This window comes from Thalassophryne amazonica, chromosome 16, assembly GCF_902500255.1.
Source record: "Thalassophryne amazonica chromosome 16, fThaAma1.1, whole genome shotgun sequence".
In the NCBI taxonomy this organism is placed as follows: Eukaryota; Metazoa; Chordata; class Actinopteri; order Batrachoidiformes; family Batrachoididae; genus Thalassophryne; species Thalassophryne amazonica.
The window spans coordinates 63,447,808-63,468,826 of record NC_047118.1 but is presented as its reverse complement, the minus strand read 5'-3'; the positions used below and the strand labels follow the sequence as shown (position 1 = coordinate 63,468,826).

The 21,019-nt window shown below is 39.6% G+C and overlaps 1 protein-coding gene across 1 annotated transcript in view; it reads left to right on the top strand.

Moving 5' to 3' along the window:
• The window catches only part of arhgap17b (Rho GTPase activating protein 17b), a 109,334-nt gene that overhangs the window by 44,037 nt on the left and 44,278 nt on the right, over positions 1 to 21,019 (top strand). Inside the window, 8 exon segments of the mRNA XM_034189532.1 lie at positions 705 to 781; positions 912 to 1,023; positions 7,516 to 7,592; positions 8,725 to 8,827; positions 9,151 to 9,219; positions 9,301 to 9,382; positions 14,386 to 14,513; position 14,726. Coding sequence (XP_034045423.1) covers positions 705 to 781; positions 912 to 1,023; positions 7,516 to 7,592; positions 8,725 to 8,827; positions 9,151 to 9,219; positions 9,301 to 9,382; positions 14,386 to 14,513; position 14,726 — 649 coding nt within the window.

Sequence of the window (21,019 nt, the reverse complement as noted above, 5' to 3'; positions counted from 1 at the left end):
TGATTAGTATTAATGTAAGTGAGTCATATTTCAGTGTTGTCATAATGTGTATTGCACCATCACATGTTTTACATGTACATAATGAATACTGAAGTGAAGCTCAACTTTCAAAAACATATCACAAATCAGATTACAATATCTATCAGAAAAATCTCAATTAGATGTTGTTGCAAAATCATCTACTCTAAAATGTAGAAGGCTAGATTAATCCATTCCTTCTTCTTTTTTAAATGCAATAACTCAAAATAAATAAATACTGTCATTGTGCAACACACCATTTTAAAAGGGCATATAATGAGGACAAACGCATTCAAACCTGTGTAACTTTAATGTACCAGATCTCCTGTAGACGTGATGGATAGTTAGTGGATGTTGACTGATTAGGAGCAAGTGTCAATATTTAAAGCAACAGACTGTTTCCACGCAAAAATATACTAAATCAGGAGAAATAAACCATTGTTTTTTTGATGATTGAAGACAGGTGACATTCTAAAACTCAAATAACTCTAACAAATCCACGCAGCCCTGCAGAAAGGATTTTGTCTGAATGTGCCAGAAGCAGACGCTTCCTTCTATAAGCTGTCTCTCTCAACATACCTGTGACTTTAAAATGGCAGGTATCTTGGAATCAGCTTGTTTTCAGTTTCTTTGAAAGCTTAGGTCTGGTGGTCCAGTTGTTCGTAACAGTTTTTGTGCGTCCTCAGAAAAAGTTGCCGCTGACGTTGCTGTCCCAGGCCATGCAGGATGGAGGCAGTCAGCTTGGAGACGAGAGCCTGATCGGGTGAGTCGGGAACATTGACAGTGAGGATTTATAACATGAATCTACATAAATCTTGTGGATCAATAATTCAGACACTTTGGCTGAGGAGGCTGGAGCGGTAACTGTTCTGTTCTCCTGTAACCATGTGCAGGAAGATGATGGATGTGTGCGGGGAGGCGGAGAACAGATTAGCCACTGAGCTGATGCAGCATGAAGTTCAGATTGAGAGAGACATCCTGGAACCTCTGAACCAGCTCGCTGAGGTACAAACAGTACAGATTGTTTATGACCTGCGTCGTGTCACAGATCCATACAAGTTGTGTTAAATTCTTACATGAAAAAGTGTAGCCATTCAGATTTTTTTTTCCCCCACAAAATTGACTTGTTGAAATGTTATTCTAAAGTGATTTTATTGCTGATATATTACAAAATCACAACACATTTTGTTGCTGTATACAAACAGCACATATAATGACTTCAATCTGTGAGATCTTACAGATGACTAAAGTTTGAAAAAATGTATCTAAAGCTGTGATATAACCTTTGTTGACTTCGTCTTGCAAATCAAGTAAAACCCTTCGAAGCATAATGTCGGCATTGACAGTTGACACGGCACATCTGTGTGGATGTGGTCTTACCTGGTGGTTGGCTCTCACTGCGGTATTGTATCACTTCCTGTTCCGGAGCACAGCGGTGTTTTTCTGTATCTGTTAGCTGTTTAATCTGCGCAGTTAGATTGATCTAGTTACCTAGATAACGATTTGTTTCACAGTGTAATCTTCACGTGCCTTAACTAAAGCACTCCCTCTGCTGAATCACCTCTAAATTATTTACACATTATTCACTTTGTGTGTTTTTAGGAATCCGCTAGCTTAGCGCAGCTACTAGCTCTTAGCCGGTTTAGCAAGGCGGCTTCTCCTGTCTCTCCCGCACTTTTCTGCTCTGGGTGTGAAATGTTTAGTTATTCCTCGGCCTCCTTTAGCAGTAATGGTACTTGTAATAAGTGTAGCTTATTCGTAGCTTTGGAGGCCAGGCTGGGCGAATTGGAGACTCGGCTCCGCACCGTGGAAAATTCTACAGCTAGCCAGGCCCCTGTAGTCGGGGCGGACCAAGGTAGCTTAGCCACCATTAGTTTCCCTCTGGCAGATCCCGAGCAGCCGGAAAAACAGGCCGACTGGGAGACTGTGAAGAGGAAGCGTAGCCCTAAACAGAAGCCCTGTGTACACCGCCAACCCGTTCACATCTCTAACCGTTTTTCCCCACTCGGCGACACACCCGCCGAGGATCAAACTCTGGTTATTGGCGACTCTGTTTTGAGAAATGTGAAGTTAGCGACACCAGCAACCATAGTCAATTGTCTTCCGGGGGCCAGAGCAGGCGACATTGAAGGAAATTTGAAACTGCTGGCTAAGGCTAAGCGTAAATTTGGTAAGATTGTAATTCACGTCGGCAGTAATGACACCCGGTTACGCCAATCGGAGGTCACTAAAATTAACATTGAATCGGTGTGTAACTTTGCAAAAACAATGTCGGACTCTGTAGTTTTCTCTGGGCCCCTCCCCAGTCGGACCGGGAGTGACATGTTTAGCCGCATGTTCTCCTTGAATTGCTGGCTGTCTGAGTGGTGTCCAAAAAATGAGGTGGGCTTCATAGATAATTGGCAAAGCTTCTGGGGAAAACCTGGTTTTGTTAGGAGAGACGGCATCCATCCCACTTTGGATGGAGCAGCTCTCATTTCTAGAAATCTGGCCAATTTTCTTAAATCCTCCAAACCGTGACTATCCAGGGTTGGGACCAGGAAGCAGAGTTGTAGTCTTACACACCTCTCTGCAGCTTCTCTCCCCCTGCCATCCCCTCATTACCCCATCCCTGTAGAGACGGTGCCTGCTCCCAGACCACCAATAACCAGTAAAAATCTATTTAAGCATAAAAATTCAAAAAGAAAAAATAATATAGCACCTTCAACTGCACCACAGACTAAAACAGTTAAATGTGGTCTATTAAACATTAGGTCTCTCTCTTCTAAGTCCCCGTTAGTAAATGATATAATAATTGATCAACATATTGATTTATTCTGCCTTACAGGAACCTGGTTACAGCAGGATGAATATGTTAGTTTAAATGAGTCAACACCCCCGAGTCACACTAACTGCCAGAATGCTCGTAGCACAGGCCGAGGCGGAGGATTAGCAGCAATCTTCCATTCCAGCTTATTAATTAATCAAAAACCCAGACAGAGCTTTAATTCATTTGAAAGCTTGACTCTTAGTCTTGTCCATCCAAATTGGAAGTCCCAAAAACCAGTTTTATTTGTTATTATCTATCGTCCACCTGGTCGTTACTGTGAGTTTCTCTGTGAATTTTCAGACCTTTTGTCTGACTTAGTGCTTAGCTCAGATAAGATAATTATAGTGGGCGATTTTAACATCCACACAGATGCTGAGAATGACAGCCTCAACACTGCATTTAATCTATTATTAGACTCAATTGGCTTTGCTCAAAAAGTAAATGAGTCCACCCACCACTTTAATCATATCTTAGATCTTGTTCTGACTTATGGTACGGAAATTGAAGACTTAACAGTATTCCCTGAAAACTCCCTTCTGTCTGATCATTTCTTAATAACATTTACATTTACTCTGATGGACTACCCAGCAGTGGGGAATAAGTTTCAATACACTAGAAGTCTTTCAGAAAGCGCTGTAACTAGGTTTAAGGATATGATTCCTTCTTTATGTTCTCTAATGCCATATACCAACACAGTGCAGAGTAGGTACCTAAACTCTGTAAGTGAGATAGAGTATCTCGTCAATAGTTTTACATCTTCATTGAAGACAACTTTGGATGCTGTAGCTCCTCTGAAAAAGAGAGCTTTAAATCAGAAGTGCCTGACTCCGTGGTATAACTCACAAATTCGCAGCTTAAAGCAGATAACCCGTAAGTTGGAGAGGAAATGGCGTCTCACTAATTTAGAAGATCTTCACTTAGCCTGGAAAACGAGTCTGTTGCTCTATAAAAAAGCCCTCCATAAAGCTAGGACATCTTACTACTCATCACTAATTGAAGAAAATAAGAACAACCCCAGGTTTCTTTTCAGCACTGTAGCCAGGCTGACAAAGAGTCAGAGCTCTATTGAGCCGAGTATTCCTTTAACTAGTAATGACTTCATGACTTTCTTTGCTATTAAAATTTTAGCTATTAGAGAAAAAATTACTCATAACCATCCCAAAGACGTATCGTTATCTTTGGCTGCTTTCAGTGATGCCGGTATTTGGTTAGACTCTTTCTCTCAGATTGTTCTGTGTGAGTTATTTTCATTAGTTACTTCATCCAAACCATCAACATGTGTATTAGACCCCATTCCTACCAGGCTGCTCAAGGAAGCCCTACCATTATTTAATGCTTCGATCTTAAATATGATCAATCTATCTTTATTAGTTGGCTATGTACCACAGGCTTTTAAGGTGGCAGTAATTAAACCATTACTTAAAAAGCCATCACTTGACCCAGCTATCTTAGCTAATTATAGACCAATCTCCAACCTTCCTTTTCTCTCAACAATTCTTGAAAGGGTAGTTGTAAAACAGCTAACTGATCATCTGCAGAGGAATGGTCTATTTGAAGAGTTTCAGTCAGGTTTTAGAATTCATCATAGTACAGAAACAGCATTAGTGAAGGTTACAAATGATCTTCTTATGGCCTCAGACAGTGGACTCATCTCTGTGCTTGTTCTGTTAGACCTCAGTGCTGCTTTTGATACTGTTGACCATAAAATTTTCTTACAGAGATTAGAGCATGCCATAGGTATTAAAGGCACTGCGCTGCGGTGGTTTGAATCATATTTATCTAATAGATTACAATTTGTTCATGTAAATGGGGAATCGTCTTCACAGACTAAGGTTAATTATGGAGTTCCACAAGGTTCTGTGCTAGGACCAATTTTATTCACTTTATACATGCTTCCCTTAGGCAGTATTATTAGACGGCATTGCTTAAATTTTCATTGTTACGCAGATGATACCCAGCTTTATCTATCCATGAAGCCAGAGGACACACACCAATTAGCTAAACTGCAGGATTGTCTTACAGACATAAAGACATGGATGACCTCTAAATAACCAGATCCCAAGGACCCTTCGTGATTTTCCAGGCTTTCTGGGTTTTGAACCAAGGATACTCTGATCTGAAACCCAAGTGCTTAACCACTGGACCATCGTTCTTTTTTTTTATTCAAATGGTTAGTGTGCAATGATGTACAAACTCTTCATCATAGGGCAGTTGTGATTGAAATTATCTGCATGAAAAATGATACAACCACATATATATATATATATACACTCAACAAAAATATAAACGCAACACTTTTGGTTTTGCTCCCATTTTGTATGAGATGAACTCAACGATCTAAAACTTTTTCCACATACACAATATCACCATTTCTCTCAAATAATGTTCACAAACCAGTCTAAATCTGTGATAGTGAGCACTTCTCCTTTGCTGAGATAATCCATCCCACCTCACAGGTGTGCCATACCAAGATGCTGATTAGACACCATGATTAGTGCACAGATGTGCCTTAGACTGCCCACAATAAAAGGCCACTCTGAAAGGTGCAGTTTTATCACACAGCACAATGCCACAGATGTCGCAAGATTTGAGGGAGCATGCAGTTGGCATGCTGACAGCAGGAATGTCAACCAGAGCTGTTGCTCTTGTATTGAATGTTCATGTCTCTACCATAAGCCATCTCCAAAGTCGTTTCAGAGAATTTGGCAGTACATCCAACCAGCCTCACAACCGCAGACCACGTGTAACTACCCCTTGCCCAGGACCTCCACATCCAGCATGTTCACCTCCAAGATCGTCTGAGACCAGCCACTCGGACAGCTGCTGAAACAATCGGTTTGCATAACCAAAGAATTTCTGCACAAACTGTCAGAAACCGTCTCAGGGAAGCTCATCTGCATGCTCGTCGTTCTCATCGGGGTCTCGACCTGACTCCAGTTCATCGGCATAACCGACTTGAGTGGGCAAATGCTCACATTCGCTGGCGTTTGGCACGTTGGAGAGGTGTTCTCTTCACAGATGATGCGAAGGAGATGTGTTGCACTGCATGAGGCAAATGGTGGTCACACCAGATACTGACTGGTATCCCCCCCAATAAAACAAAACTGCACCTTTCAGAGTGGCCTTTTATTGTGGGCAGTCTAAGGCACACCTGTGCACTAATCATGGTGTCTAATCAGCATCTTGGTATGGCACACCTGTGAGGTGGGATGGATTATCTCAGCAAAGGAGAAGTGCTCACTATCACAGATTTCGACTGGTTTGTGAACAATATTTGAGGGAAATGGTGATATTGTGTATGTGGAAAAAGTTTGAGATCTTTGAGTACATCTCATACAAAATGGGAGCAAAACCAAAAGTGTTGCGTTTATATTTTTGTATATATATATATATATATATATATATATATATATATATATATATATATATATATATATATATATATATATATATATATATATATATTTTTTTTTTTTTTTTTTTTTTTTCCTGTTCAACATCTGCACATTCAGGAAGAACCTACTTGTGTTTAGGCTATGAATCAAATACTTTTTGATATCTACATCTGGCAGATTTGTTGAAGGTCTTTCAGGCGTGTTGGAAGTCATAATTTCATGTAACAGTCACATTTTTATGAGAAATTGTGAAAGATATCAAGATTTAAACAAAGTTTTAAGAATGGGAATTGTTGGGGTTGGTGGTGGAGTGTTAAACTTGCATTGATGCCTGAACCTTCATTTCGTATTCATGTACACTGCAAAAACGTAAAGTCTTAAGTATATTTGTCTAATTTCTAGTCAGAATTTCTTGTTTACACTGAATATAAAACCATCACTTAAGTAAAATTTCAATCTTGAAATGTGAAAGAGTCTTGGTGATGTCTTGTTTTTGGGTCATATCTGAGATGATTTTTTTTCTTGCCGTAAAATTTTAAACTACTGTGTTGTTTGTAAAAGATGTAAAACATCCTAATATGACTAAAAGAAAGGTCAAAGTAAAGGGTGGTTTTTCAGCTTCTTTCAAGACCGTACTTCTAGAAATCTTAAGTGAATTTTAACTTTTTCCATGATAAGACTGTATTTATTTATTTACTTTTAAACTTGTTACAAGTTAAAATTTACATGTTAAAAATTCTGCAACGTGAATAAAAGTGAAAATTCGCTTAAGATTTCCTGAAAGGCACTTTATTGTACTAGCATTATTAAGTGTTCCATCATTTGCAAACAGCACAACAGATTATAGATCTAATGACAAACCAAAAAAAAAAAAAGATCTCGTTTCATCTCAGACATGATTCTAATCAAGATTCTTCCCAGACTTTCACTTAATATTTTTAAGATGCATCATCTAAAAACAAGTCCTTATACCACCCTGCGATAGACTGGTGTCCTGTCCAGGACCCTGCCTCTCACCCAGTGGCTGCTGAGATAGGCTCTAGCCGCGTCCCCGTCACACTTGATTGGAGTAAGCAGGTACAGAAAATGAATGACAAGTAAGTCTGTATATCTTACTAAAATTTCACTTGTTCAGGGATTGTGTTTTATATTAAGAGTAATTAGATATTTTGGCTTGAAATTAGACAAATACACTTAGTAAAGTTTGGCCTTTTTGCAGTGTAATATATGTGTCCATTCAGTACTTTAGGTAACTCAAAGTGCTTATTGGGATTGTTGACACTTTTGTCACAGGTGGAGATCCCCAATATACTTAAACAGAGGAAGCAACTCGCCAAGCTGGTTCTAGACTATGACTCCGCCAAGACCAGGTGCAGTGTTTTTTATTTGTGTATGAGCTAAGGTCTTGTTATTCTCACAGTAAGAAGTAGTAAATGCTGAGGCCCATTAATGTTGGTGCTTATCCCCACTTCATTCCTTTAATTATCGGCATGTCTGATTTTATTTATCTTTATTTTAATTATTTTGCATTACCCTTTTGAAAATCCAAAAGTATGGATGTTATAGAATGCTGTTAGCACATTAAGCCCCCTCGTCCATATAGCATTTTTTATTTTGTTTGTTTTTGTTTTTCTGGCAAAAATGCGCTGAGAGGGTATTGAGAAATATTTCATCCCAACGCCTTCTTAAAAATAAAAAGTGTTCCTTGTGGGATTTGTTTCTATGACAACAATAAACAGCTAACGACTAGATCATAATTGTGTGGCGATTATAGTGCTCTCACCCACAGACAGAACCAAGCGTCTATCCAATCTGCTGTTACAGATTAGTTTTTTTTTTTTTTGTCTCTTGTGCTAGATTTTCTGTGACTAATCAGCTAACGGGACACAGGACCTAACTAGTTTTCTAAATATGAAAAAGTTTGTAATCTCTCCATCACAGAATAAATCTATTTTGCATAGTGCTGATAGTTTGGATTCATGAATAGAGAAAAAAAAATGGCAGCTCTTTTTGTGATTGAGTAGTTCATCACTTTGGTGTCTAGGATATTGTGGTCAGCATTATTTATTTTTCATTTTTAAGTTCTGTTCTCACCTTTACAAACATGTGTCCCGGAAGGTCACTGTGACAAACCGGCATGTGATTTGTTAACAAGCCTCACGTAATGTGCTGGATTTGCATCAGGATCAGTGCAAAAGAATGTTGAAGCCAGTGACATAGAAAAGACATTTTTGAACACCTTGAAAATCCCTCCACGGTTAAACCAAGACTACGGCCCAATGACAGAATACCCTGGTTGACCTCGGACACCTGCTTGTGCTCTCTAAGGCTTTATAACGTATAGACGCGGTTTGACATCACAAGCTTCCAGGATGCGTATATGTGTAAGTGAGAACGGGATTTTACATTAATTAATTATTAATTAATTTGTAACTAGTTGTATCTGATGCAAGTTTGAATGGAAACAAGACATTTCATGAATAATAATTTTTTGGACTCTAGATGGTACCAGGCAACGAAATCAAACAATCAGGCAGTGGCAGCTAAACTCGATTCTCTCAAAGACGAGATGGACGAGGCTCTTAACAAAGTAGAAATATGCAAGGTAGGTCATCATCGGTAAGTTTAAACCTCTTTGCCTGCAGTGCAAACTGATTCCTCAACGCAGCACTTATTAAAACGACCGCCACAGTGGTTTCATACGGTAGCTGTATATTTAATGAAGATGTGTTGACAGTGAATTTCTGTACATTCCAATCGGCCGTATTTCACAAACGGGCTGAACAGAGCAGCTGTTGTAGCGTGTTATCAGAGCGCCTTATTAAGGAGTCATTGCTCGTCATCTGGAGCTCATCTGTGTCATCATGAAGCAGTGCAGAAGAGTTCATGTTAGATTTACAATCTTTAATGATATTTTTCACCCCACAGGACCAACTTTCTGCAGATCTGTACAATTTTGCTTCCAAAGAGGGCGAATACGCTCGTTATTACGTCATGGTGGGTGTGTCACTGAGTCATGTCCTGTATGTCAGAGATTTGTGTGAGCGATGTGCGCTCATGTCTTTGTGTGTGTGTTAGTTATTAGAGGCTCAGGCTGATTACCACAGGAGGTCACTGGCAGCTCTGGAAGCAGCTATTCCAACCATCCAGCTCCAGCAAGGTGAACAAACAAACTCTGCAAACAGCAAACTTCTACCTCTTAATCTAATGATTGTAAAGGTTGTTTTAGTTGACAACAACCAAGAAAGTAAAGTATTTCACACTGTGGCTACTTTATGTGATCACTCTGAGATGTGTAGTTGACACTTTGTATGAAGTGAGACTTTAGTTCAAAGTCGGTCTGGGAGATGAACGTGTTAATGGGCATATTGATGTATTCAATTTAGTTTCAATCCTCTGAACCCAGGGTTTGAAAGGCTGGTTTTCTGAAAAAAAAGGGGCTAAAATCACACCGTTTATCACAACCAAAAACTACAAAAAGAAGAATTATCTTCAGGTTTTCTAAATTCCAACAGTCCTTGAACCTATGGGCACTGAATGCCTGTTAGGAAAAGTAATCAAACCTAAGCTGAAAATTGCGATACTTCATCAAAATCACTTTATTGAAAAACAGAGGTAGTGGCCAAGTGGTTAGTGCGCTTGGTTTCAGTGCGAACAAGTGAACTTTGAAGCAAAACCCACATTAAGCAACTATAGTTTGAATGAAGTTACATTTTATTTTGGGGAAAATAAGATCATCTTTTTGAAATATTTTTACAAAGTTACAATTCACAGTGTTGCATGAGGATCTTACCTATAACAGTGATTAATTTTTTTTAAATCTGTTATTAGTATTATTATTTCCATGGCAGCAAGCTCAGACTTTATGATCTAAGCCTAGATGATGTGGTGACCTTACTGATATTTTGTATAATTCAAAAGCACTCCTGTAAATTGATGAATGCGACTGAAATTCATACCAGAAGGGAGGTTGAACAGCTGGTTCTCTGGTGTGGTCAGAACAACCTGGACCTGAATGTGCTCAAAACTGTGATGACAGTGGATTTTATGAGAAGGCCTCATCACCATCCTCAACAATACAGTTTCCACCATGGAGAGCTTCGGCTTTCTAGGATCCCCAGCTCTCAAAACCTCAGTGGACTACCAGCATCACCTCAGTCACCAGGAAGGTCCAGCAGAGGACCGACATTCTGCATCAACTCAGGAAATTCAAACTGCCGCAACAGCTGCTCATCCATCATTGTCTGGTTTGGGTCAGCCACTAACCAAGACAGAAACGGACTATAGCAGACCATTAGTGCCACGATGAAAAAATAATTGGTGCCATCCTGCCCACACACCTCCAGACTGAGAAAACAAGCAGGTGGTCTCACTGCTGGCCCCACATCAGTGCCCTCCAAAGGTATTGGAACACTTGGTATTTCACACATTTTAATTTGTTTATGACATTTCATATACAAAAAATGGCAATAAATAAATCTGAAATTACCTTCCTTAAACTCAAACTGAAAGCAAATCTCTACAACTTGATACAAGTTAATAAAAAAACCCACAAAAACCAACATGATGGGTTGTATAAGTAGTTGCAATCTGCATGTTGAATTGGCAGAGGTTTTAGGCTGGATACCCTTCCTGATGCAACTCCACATTACATGGAGAAATGTGGCAGGGGTGGGATTTGAACCGGGAACCTGCCGCACCGAAACCAAGTGCACTAATCACTTGACCACCACCCCTGCCTAGTGGAATGCTTTGGTATAATACCTGTAAATAATCAGTTTTATTGCCAGTTTTCTTCAGACAAGTCAGGGGATGGATATATGAACATTTCCAAGTCACTGAATATGTTAATGTATCCATCTCCTAACTTACTCATATTCCATTATTTATGCAGCCCATCATCTTGGCTTTTATATTTTTAATTAATTTATATCAAGTTGTAGAGATTTGCTTTCAGTTAGACTTTAAAGAAGATAATTTTAGAATTTTTTTTTTTGTATTTGAAATGGCAGAAACAAATTAAAATGTGTAAAATACCAAGTGTTCCAATACTTTTGGAGGGCACAGTATCCCAAACAAAGTCTGTTTCAGCGTGTCTCCTGTCGAAGGCGCTACATATCACAGTACAAAAACAACACAAGAACAGTTTGCTCCCAAAGGCTGTCACCCAGATGAACACCTTAACACTGTAAATTGCTGTAAATCACACAAAAACCACACATACACATCACTCAGTAACTATCTGTGCTTCTGTAACACATATAGGGCACCGCAGTCTCGATTGAACCCTGCGTGATATCGTGGGATTTGAAACTTATGGGGACCGCCCACCCTGTTGTGCAATACAACCCCTGGCAAAAATTATGGAATCACCGGCCTCGGAGGATGTTCATTCAGTTGTTTAATTTTGTAGAAAAAAAGCAGATCACAGACACGACACAAAACTAAAGTCATTTCAAATGACAACTTTCTGGCTTTAAGAAACACTATAAGAAATCAGGAAAAAAAATTGTGGCAGTCAGTAACAGTTACTTTTTTAGACCAAGCAGAGGGAAAAAAATATGGAATCAATTCTGAGGAAAAAATTATGGAATCATGAAAAACAAAAGAACGCTCCAACACATCACTAGTATTTTGTTGCACCACCTCTGGCTTTTATAACAGCTTGCATTCTCTGAGGCATGGACTTAATGAGTGACAAACAGTACTCTTCATCAATCTGGCTCCAACTTTCTCTGATTGCTGTTGCCAGATCAGTTTTGCAGGTTGGAGCCTTGTCATGGACCATTTTCTTCAACTTCCACCAAAGATTTTCAATTGGATTAAGATCCGGACTATTTGCAGGCCATGACATTGACCCTATGTGTCTTTTTGCAAGGAATGTTTTCACAGTTTTTGCTCTATGGCAAGATGCATTAACATCTTGAAAAAATGATTTCATCATCCCCAAACATCCTTTCAATTGATGGGATAAGAAAAGTGTCCAAAATATCAATGTAAACTTGTGCATTTATTGATGATGTAATGACAGCCATCTCCCCAGTGCCTTTACCTGACATGCAGCCCCATATCATCAATGACTGTGGAAATTTACATGTTCTCTTCAGGCAGTCATCTTTATACATCTCAATGGAACAGCACCAAACAAAAGTTCCAGCATCATCACCTTGCCCAATGCAGATTCGAGATTCATCACTGAATATGACTTTCATCCAGTCATCCACAGTCCACGATTGCTTTTCCTTAGCCCATTGTAACCTTGTTTTTTTCTGTTTAGGTGTTAATGATGGCTTTCGTTTAGCTTTTCTGTATGTAAATCCCATTTCCTTTAGGCGGTTTCTTACAGTTCGGTCACAGACGTTGACTCCAGTTTCCTCCCGTTCGTTCCTCATTTGTTTTGTTGTGCATTTTCGATTTTTGAGACATATTGCTTTAAGTTTTCTGTCTTGACGCTTGATGTCTTCCTTGGTCTACCGGTATGTTTGCCTTTAACAACCTTCCCATGTTGTTTGTATTTGGTCCAGAGTTTAGACACAGCTGACTGTGAACAATCAACATCTTTTGCAACATTGCGTGATGATTTACCCTCTTTTAAGAGTTTGATAATCCTCTCCTTTGTTTCAATTGTCATCTCTCGTGTTGGAGCCATGATTCATGTCAGTCCACTTGGTGCAACAGCTCTCCAAGGTGTGATCACTCCTTTTTAGATGCAGACTAACGAGCAGATCTGATTTGATGCAGGTGTTAGTTTTGGGGATGAAAATTTACAGGGTGATTCCATAATTTATTCCTCAGAATTGAGTGAGTCCATATTTTTTTCCCTCTGCTTGGTCTAAAAAAGTAACCGTTACTGACTGCCACAATTTTTTTTCTTGATTTCTTATAGTGTTTCTTAAAGCCAGAAAGTTGCCATTTGAAATGACTTTAGTTTTGTGTCATGTCTGTGATCTGCTTTTTTTCTACAAAATGAAACAACTGAATGAACATCCTCCGAGGCCGGTGATTCCACAATTATTGCCAGGGGTTGTATATACACAGCATAACATCACACGGACAAATGGTGTACTGTTTTGTTTTCGTCTGAAATCACTGAAGCAGTCATGAAAAGTGTTTTTTTTTGGTTCCCAGTGGAGAAGGGAAGGCAAAGCGAGTGGGAGATGTTGCGTCGGTAAGTGTTAGCCTACACAGCTAACCAGAGTAGCTGCGTTCTCTCGCCCGCAAAACCGCCTTGACACGTTTGTGCTCCGGGTCAGAAACAAACCGCAACACATGTCCACTTTCCCACTGCATCATCACTTTTTCTTTGCATTTTCACTTTGTTCGCATGTAATTTGACAAAAACCCATTAAAAAAAAATGCTGTGGTTTTTTTTCCCCGAAAGTCGAGAAATTGTCATATGCGTCATATTTTACCTCTTTAGCGCCCCTGCTCATACGAGACTGCGCTGCCCAATTGCACAAACATTCAGAACAGCAAACTACACGCATACAAACACACACCTCACACATCATTGTTGTATATTGCTGCATATACTGTATATTAGATTTTGCACAGCGTCTGACTTGATGTTTACCACGTAAGTACAAGGAGAGCTGTGCTAACCCAGAGTCAGATTCTCAGTATGTACAGACATACTTTGCAAATAAGGCTGATTCTGAAAATTCCTGCAGCAACAATAAGGTTGTGAGAGCACCCGATCATCAAAACGGTGCCATGCGAGGGCGCGTGAAGTGCAGACATCACGTGCAGATCCTCCTGTAGCTGTGTGGTAGACACAGTGGCTCGCTGTTGGAAAACATTTGTAGATTTTGTAGCACCTCCTCTCGTTTTAGAGTCTCATCACTTTTGTGAAACCCATCCCGTGTCTTCGAGGCTCAGCGGGAGTTTTCACTGATTATCCACTTTACTCAGTGGTGGTTCTGAAATTAGGCAAGTCTGGTTGCAATGAAACCCTGCAGCCTCCTGGTGCTTTATGAAGTCAGTCGTAGCCCACTAGTTTAGAGGCAGAATGTGATTTTTTTTTTCTCTCTCTTTTTTTTAATTGCAGATTTTTGAAAAGTCAGCAGTTACAGCTTCTGTCATGAGTTTTCTTTCCATGATAAGCTGGATATTAAATAGAGTTAAAAAGGAGTAATGAGTAAAAAGTTGACATACTTTTTGTAGACTCATGGATGGAGAAACCGGCGTTTGGCACAGCTCTGGAGGAGCACCTGAAGAGGAGCAACCGTGAGATTGCTCTGCCCATTGAGGCCTGCGTCATGATGCTGCTGGAGACTGGGATGAAGGAGGAGGTACACACTCATACTTTAGAACATAGGAGTTGACAGGTTATTGCAGACATAGTACTATGATTATTTAGACACGGGCAGAGTTTTCCTATTTTGTGACTATTATGTGCGACTGCAGTAGAGTTAAAGGTAAATGATGAATATGAGCGTTTAGTGCAGAATTTAAGGTTTAATTTTATTGTAATTATGTCCCAATGAAATAGTCCGTGGGCTAGGGTGGGTTACCGTGCACCCCCCCCCAGGACTCATCGCCGTTGGTGTTTTTTGATGCTCTAGGGTATATAAAAGAAGACTAAAGACGTTAACAGTGAAAATTTTGGGATGCAACCACCCTTCTGATAGAAATTCTAGAGTAACCCTCAAGAGATTACCCAAAAATGCAAAAATGTGTGTTTTTTTTAAACCTAACATTGTAGCTTCCTCATACCTTTATTGTTAACAGCAGGAAAAAAAATGTTGATTTGCCTCTATGTGGACACCTTTTGGATGTACAAAACAACAAACTAAATTTAAAAATCTCATCTACTTAAGACACAGTAGCTGTTTTACAAAATACTGTCTATTCATTAACTTATAGTTGCAGTTTTGACAAAAATATAACCCAAAAGTTGTTTGGCAGCTACTTGTACCTACAATTTGGGATTTTATTGACTTTAGGTCTTGAGTACAATGTCTTGGGAACAATTTAAGCCTCAGTGACTTTCCTGTGATGTATTTTGACACATTTACAGCCAATATGCAAACCACACCCCCATTCTGGTTTTTACAGTAAACTATTATCATATCACAAATAAGCCTATTTAGGTGAATTCTGGTCTAAACTTTTTATTACTGCTGTTCTGATCACTTTATAACTGACAAAACCATTCAAATAAAAAGCATTTATCAACAAATTAAATATGGCTGCCATGTAAATACAGATTATTTATGATATTGACAATAGCTTTTAATAGACAGAGGTTCTGTGTAAGTAATATCAGATGTTTTACATCCTGACAATAGAGCATTGTGTTTGCATCTCTTACTCTAAACACTATGCTGCCCACAATTAAAGTGAATACAGCTGCATAAAAGCTTACTGAACAAAATGCTATGGTAAATATAAAAAATAGAACATAATTATTATACAGTAGTTACACATATGAATAAAAGCATGACTTGGGCAAAACTACATTAATCATAAAGTCATCATATGCCTCTTCTTGTGCCTGGTCAATATCTTCATCAGAGTCACTAGTGTGTTCATTAATATAAGCAAGTCTGCAAGACTTTTTGGCAGTATTTCCTCATCAGTCCACAGAGGCTCACTTCCTCCCTGCCAAAGTAGCCTGTGGCAGCATGTAAAGAGGGTAAACTACCAAGTTGGCATTTGGAAAAAGTCACACATTTCATTGCCTGAATTACCAACCCCTTCTGAAGCAAACAGCTGGGAGATGAAAGATGGGCATTTGGAGCCTCTGTGGACTGATGAGGAAATACTGCCAAAAAGTCTTGTAGACATTTATATTGATGAAAACACTAGTGACTCTGATGAAGATATTGACCAGGCACAAGAAGAGGCATATGATGACTTTATGATTAATGTAGTTTTGCCCAAGTCATGCTTTTATTCATATGTGTAACTACTGTATAATAATTATGTTCTATTTTTTATATTTACCATAGCATTTTGTTCAGTAAGCTTTTATGCAGCTGTATTCACTTTAATTGTGGGCAGCATAGTGTTTAGAGTAAGAGATGCAAACACAATGCTGTATTGTCAGGATGTAAAACATCTGATATTACTTACACAGAACCTCTGTCTATTAAAAGCTATTGTCAATATAATAAATAATCTGTATTTACATGGCAGCCATATTTAATTTGTTGATAAATGCTTTTTATTTGAATGGTTTTGTCATTTATAAAGTGATCAGAACAGCAGTAATAAAAAGTTTAGACCAGAATTCACCTAAATAGGCTTATTTGTGATATGATAATAGTTTACTGTAAAAACCAGAATGGGGGTGTGGTTTGCATATTGGCTGTAAATGTGTCAAAATACATCACAGGAAAGTCACTGATGGCTTAAATTGTTCCCAAGACATTGTACTCAAGACCTAAAGTCAATAAAATCCCAAATTGTAGGTACAAGTAGCTGCCAAACAACTTTTGGGTTATATTTTTGTCAAAACTGCAACTATAAGTTAATGAATAGACAGTATTTTGTAAAACAGCTACTGTGTCTTAAGTAGATGAGATTTTTAAATTTAGTTTGTTGTTTTGTACATCCAAAAGGTGTCCACATAGAGGCAAATCAACATTTTTTTTCCTGCTGTTAACAATAAAGGTATGAGGAAGCTACAATGTTGGGTTTAAAAAAAACACACATTTTTGCATTTTTGGGTAATCTCTTGAGGGTTACTCTAGAATTTCTATCAGAAGGGTGGTTGCATCCCAAAATTTTCACTGTTAACATCTTTAGTCTTCTTTTATATACCCTAGAGCATCAAAAAACACCAACGGCGATGAATCCTGTGGAGGGGTGCACGGTAACCCACCCTAGCCCACGGACTAAAATGACCTCTGCAGGAATTAAATCATCTTTTGGGTGAAGTTCCTCATTTTAAGGGTGCAAAAATAATAAGCTGGTTCACATTCAGGTGTGTTATTCCATTATTTCACTGATAAGTTTAGCAGTTCAAAGATAAGGCCTACGTCCTATATATGTAGGCCTAAGGGCCTACATACACTCAACAAAAATATAAGCGCAACACTTTTGGTTTTGCTCCCATTTTGTATGAGATGAACTCAAAGATCTAAAATTTTTTCCACATACATAATATCACCATTTCCCTCAAATATTGTTCACAAACCAGTCTAAATCTGTGATAGTGAGCACTTCTCCTTTGCTGAGATAATCCATCCCACCTCACAGGTGTGCCATATCAAGATGCTGATTAGACACCATGATTAGTGCACAGGTGTGCCTTAGACTGCCCAAAATAAAAGGCCACTCTGAAAGGTGCAGTTTTATCACACAGCACAATGCCACAGATGTCGCAAGATTTGAGGGAGCGTGCAATTGGCATGCTGACAGCAGGAATGTCAACCAGAGCTGTTGCTCGTGTATTGAATGTTCATGTCTCTACCATAAGCTGTCTCCAAAGGCGTTTCAGAGAATTTGGCAGTACATCCAACCAGCCTCACAACCGCAGACCACGTGTAACCACACCAGCCCAGGACCTCCACATGCAGCATGTTCACCTCCAAGATCGTCGGAGACCAGCCACTCGGACAGCTGCTGAAACAATCAGTTTGCATAACCAAAGAATTTCTGCGCAAACTGTCAGAAACCGTCTCAGGGAAGCTCATCTGCATGCTCGTCGTCCTCATCAGGGTCTCGACCTGACTCCAGTTCGTCGTCGTAACCGACTTGAGTGGGCAAATGCTGACATTCGCTGGCGTTTGGCACGTTGGAGAGGTGTTCTCTTCACGGATGAATCCCGATTCACACTGTGCAGGTCAGATGGCAGACAGCGTGTGTGGCGTCGTGTGGGTGAGCGGTTTTCTGATGTCAATGTTGTGGATCGAGTGGCCCATGGTGGCGGTGGGGTTATGGTATGGGCAGGCGTCTGTTATGGACGAAAAACACAGGTGCATTTTATTGATGGCATTTTGAATGCACAGAGATACCGTGACGAGATCCTGAGGCCCATTGTTGTGCCACATCCAAGAACATCACCTCATGTTGCAGCAGGATAATGCACGGCTCATGTTGCAAGGATCTGTACACAATTCTTGGAAGCTGAAAATGTCCCAGTTCTTGCATGGCCGGCATACTCACCGGACATGTCACCCATTGAGCATGTTTGGGATGCTCTGGACCGGCGTATACGACAGTGTGTACCAGTTCCTGCCAATATCCAGCAACTTCGCACAGCCATTGAAGAGGAGTGGACCAACATTCCACAGGCCACAATTGACAACCTCATCAACTCTATGCGAAGGAGATGTGTTGCACTGCATGAGGCAAATGGTTTTCACACCAGATACTGACTGGTATCCCCCCCAATAAAACAAAACTGCACCTTTCAGAGTGGCCTTTTATTGTGGGCAGTCTAAGGCACACCTGTGCACTAATCATGGTGTCTAATCAGCATCTTGATATGGCACACCTGTGAGGTGGGATGGATTATCTCAGCAAAGAAGAAGTGCTCACTATCACAGATTTAGACTGGTTTGTGAACAATATTTGAGGGAAATGGTGATATTGTGTATGTGGAAAAGGTTTTAGATCTTTGAGTTCATCTCATACAAAATAGGAGCAAAACCAAAAGTGTTGCGTTTATATTTTTGTTGAGTGTATATATAGGACTTAACAGCATAGTACAATAAATCTGACTGGAAGACAAGTGAGGGAAGCCAACAAGACTCCATGTCACCTCTGAAGGAGTGGCTGTGATTTTGCACACAGTAACGTTTTGTCTTACAGAGACTTTTTAAAAATAAAAACATGAAATCTGCTAAAATTTCTGCAATGAATCAGAACAGGGTATGTAATTGGACTACGTTTCTGTAGCACTTTTCCGTCTGATACAGTCGCTCATAGCAGTTTACAAAGATGCCTCACATTCACACACACTACCTGCCGTTCACAATGTAGGGATTAAGGATTTTGTCCAAAGGACCTTAGTTAGTTTTCTCTCTTATGGGGAATCAAACGGAGGATCCTCTGGTCAAAAGCCCTCCTCTAGACCATCATCTTTCCAAAAAAAGTAAGTCCCTTCGGCTTCTCCCTTGTTTGCACTCGGGGTCGCCACAGCAAATCCAAGGTGGCTCTGCATGTTGAATTGGCACAAGTTTTACGCCGGATGCCCTTCCTGACGCAACTCCACATTACATGGAGAAATGTGGCAGGGGTGGGATTTGAACCCGGAACCTTCTGAACTGAAACCAAGCGCATTAACCACTTGGCCACCAAAATATATACCATGATACTCTGGACATGTCTGGGAGCATGCGCTGGTGCGTACGTGTGCACACAGAGCAGAGTCTGTTGCATGTTTTGTGGACTGGAGGCCAGTCACACATTACATGTCAGCCTGGACAGAGAGGATTTTAAAGCCTTCCCACCCTCTGAGACTTTGTAGGTTACAAACCTTAGATGCAGGCTGCATCAAGTCTTTGTGTCCACATGGAGGAAAACTCACATTAAACATAAATACAAGGTTTTTTTCAGCTGTGCTCACTTCCTCCTCCTCCTCTCCCTCCTGCTATCGCTCTCTGTCTTTCACTGTGTCCATGCCTCGTGCCCGTGCCAAAGGGTTTTAGGTCAGAATTAAATGTTTCACATTCAAACAGTCCAAAAAAGCAGCCCAAATATGTTTTAAACCATTTGGTCTGATTCATGTATCTCCAGTTTTCCTTCCAGGGGTGGGATTACAACATTTTTTGTGGGGGATTTAAATAAGGTAAAAAGTAGAACAATAAAAAATGACATACCCCTGGATAAGTGAGACATTACTACAACGTATTAACCAACTAGCGTGTTGCCTGTGGGGATCCATGGGCTCTAGATTGGGTAGTGTTTATAAAATAGGTAGCTGACATTTTTCAAGGGTGTTAATAAATTAAGTAAAGCTTGTATAATGAGTTGGAATGGTGTGAGTCCACAATGTTTCTAGAACCTTAGACATCAACAATTTTTAGAAGAGGAACTCAACCCTTTTATTTCCTGTTGATTATGTAATTTTTTTATGTTAATTTACCGTTTTAATGTATTTATAAATTGCTTAGGTTGTTATGATATACACACTATTATTATTATTATTATTGTTGTTGTTGTTGTTACTTCTATTTTGTCATTTGGATTTAAATGGACCAGAATGGAAATAAGTGTTTTTACTTTCTTGTGTCATCCATGTATTTTTAATCCATTTACAGATATATTCTGCAGTTACCTTGAACTTACTAAATAAAATCACGCACGCACGCACTTTGTGGTCTTAATCTAAAGATGATTTACCCTGCTGCTATGTCGTGTTAGTCCAGAATGTAATTCGCAATGTTACCTAATATCCATAGTTTCTCCAAAAATATTAGTCCTGTCAATGTTCTGTTTTGACATCATTCATCCTTGAGTCAAAATATATACGCATCCCAAACGGCAAATGTCAGCTGTCCCAGTCGCACACACGCAAAGCTTTTTGCTTTTTTTTTCTCTGCATTCTGCTGCAAGCAGGCGCTTTTGATTTTTACACATACACAAACATAGATGGTGGCGGAAGACATCAAAAGCAGTACTCTTTTCACTCATGGTAACAACAACCACAAATGTCAGCTGTCTTCAGTTTGGCCGTTGTCAAAGTTATACACACGCACGCATACACGGAGAGGTTCTTGTCTTTTAGAATAGAATAAAATAGAACTTTATTGTCATTGTGGACACAATGAAACTTCATTGTAGCGCATCTCTTCAGCACCAAATCATCATTCTGCATTCTGCCACAAGCAGGTGCTTCTATTTT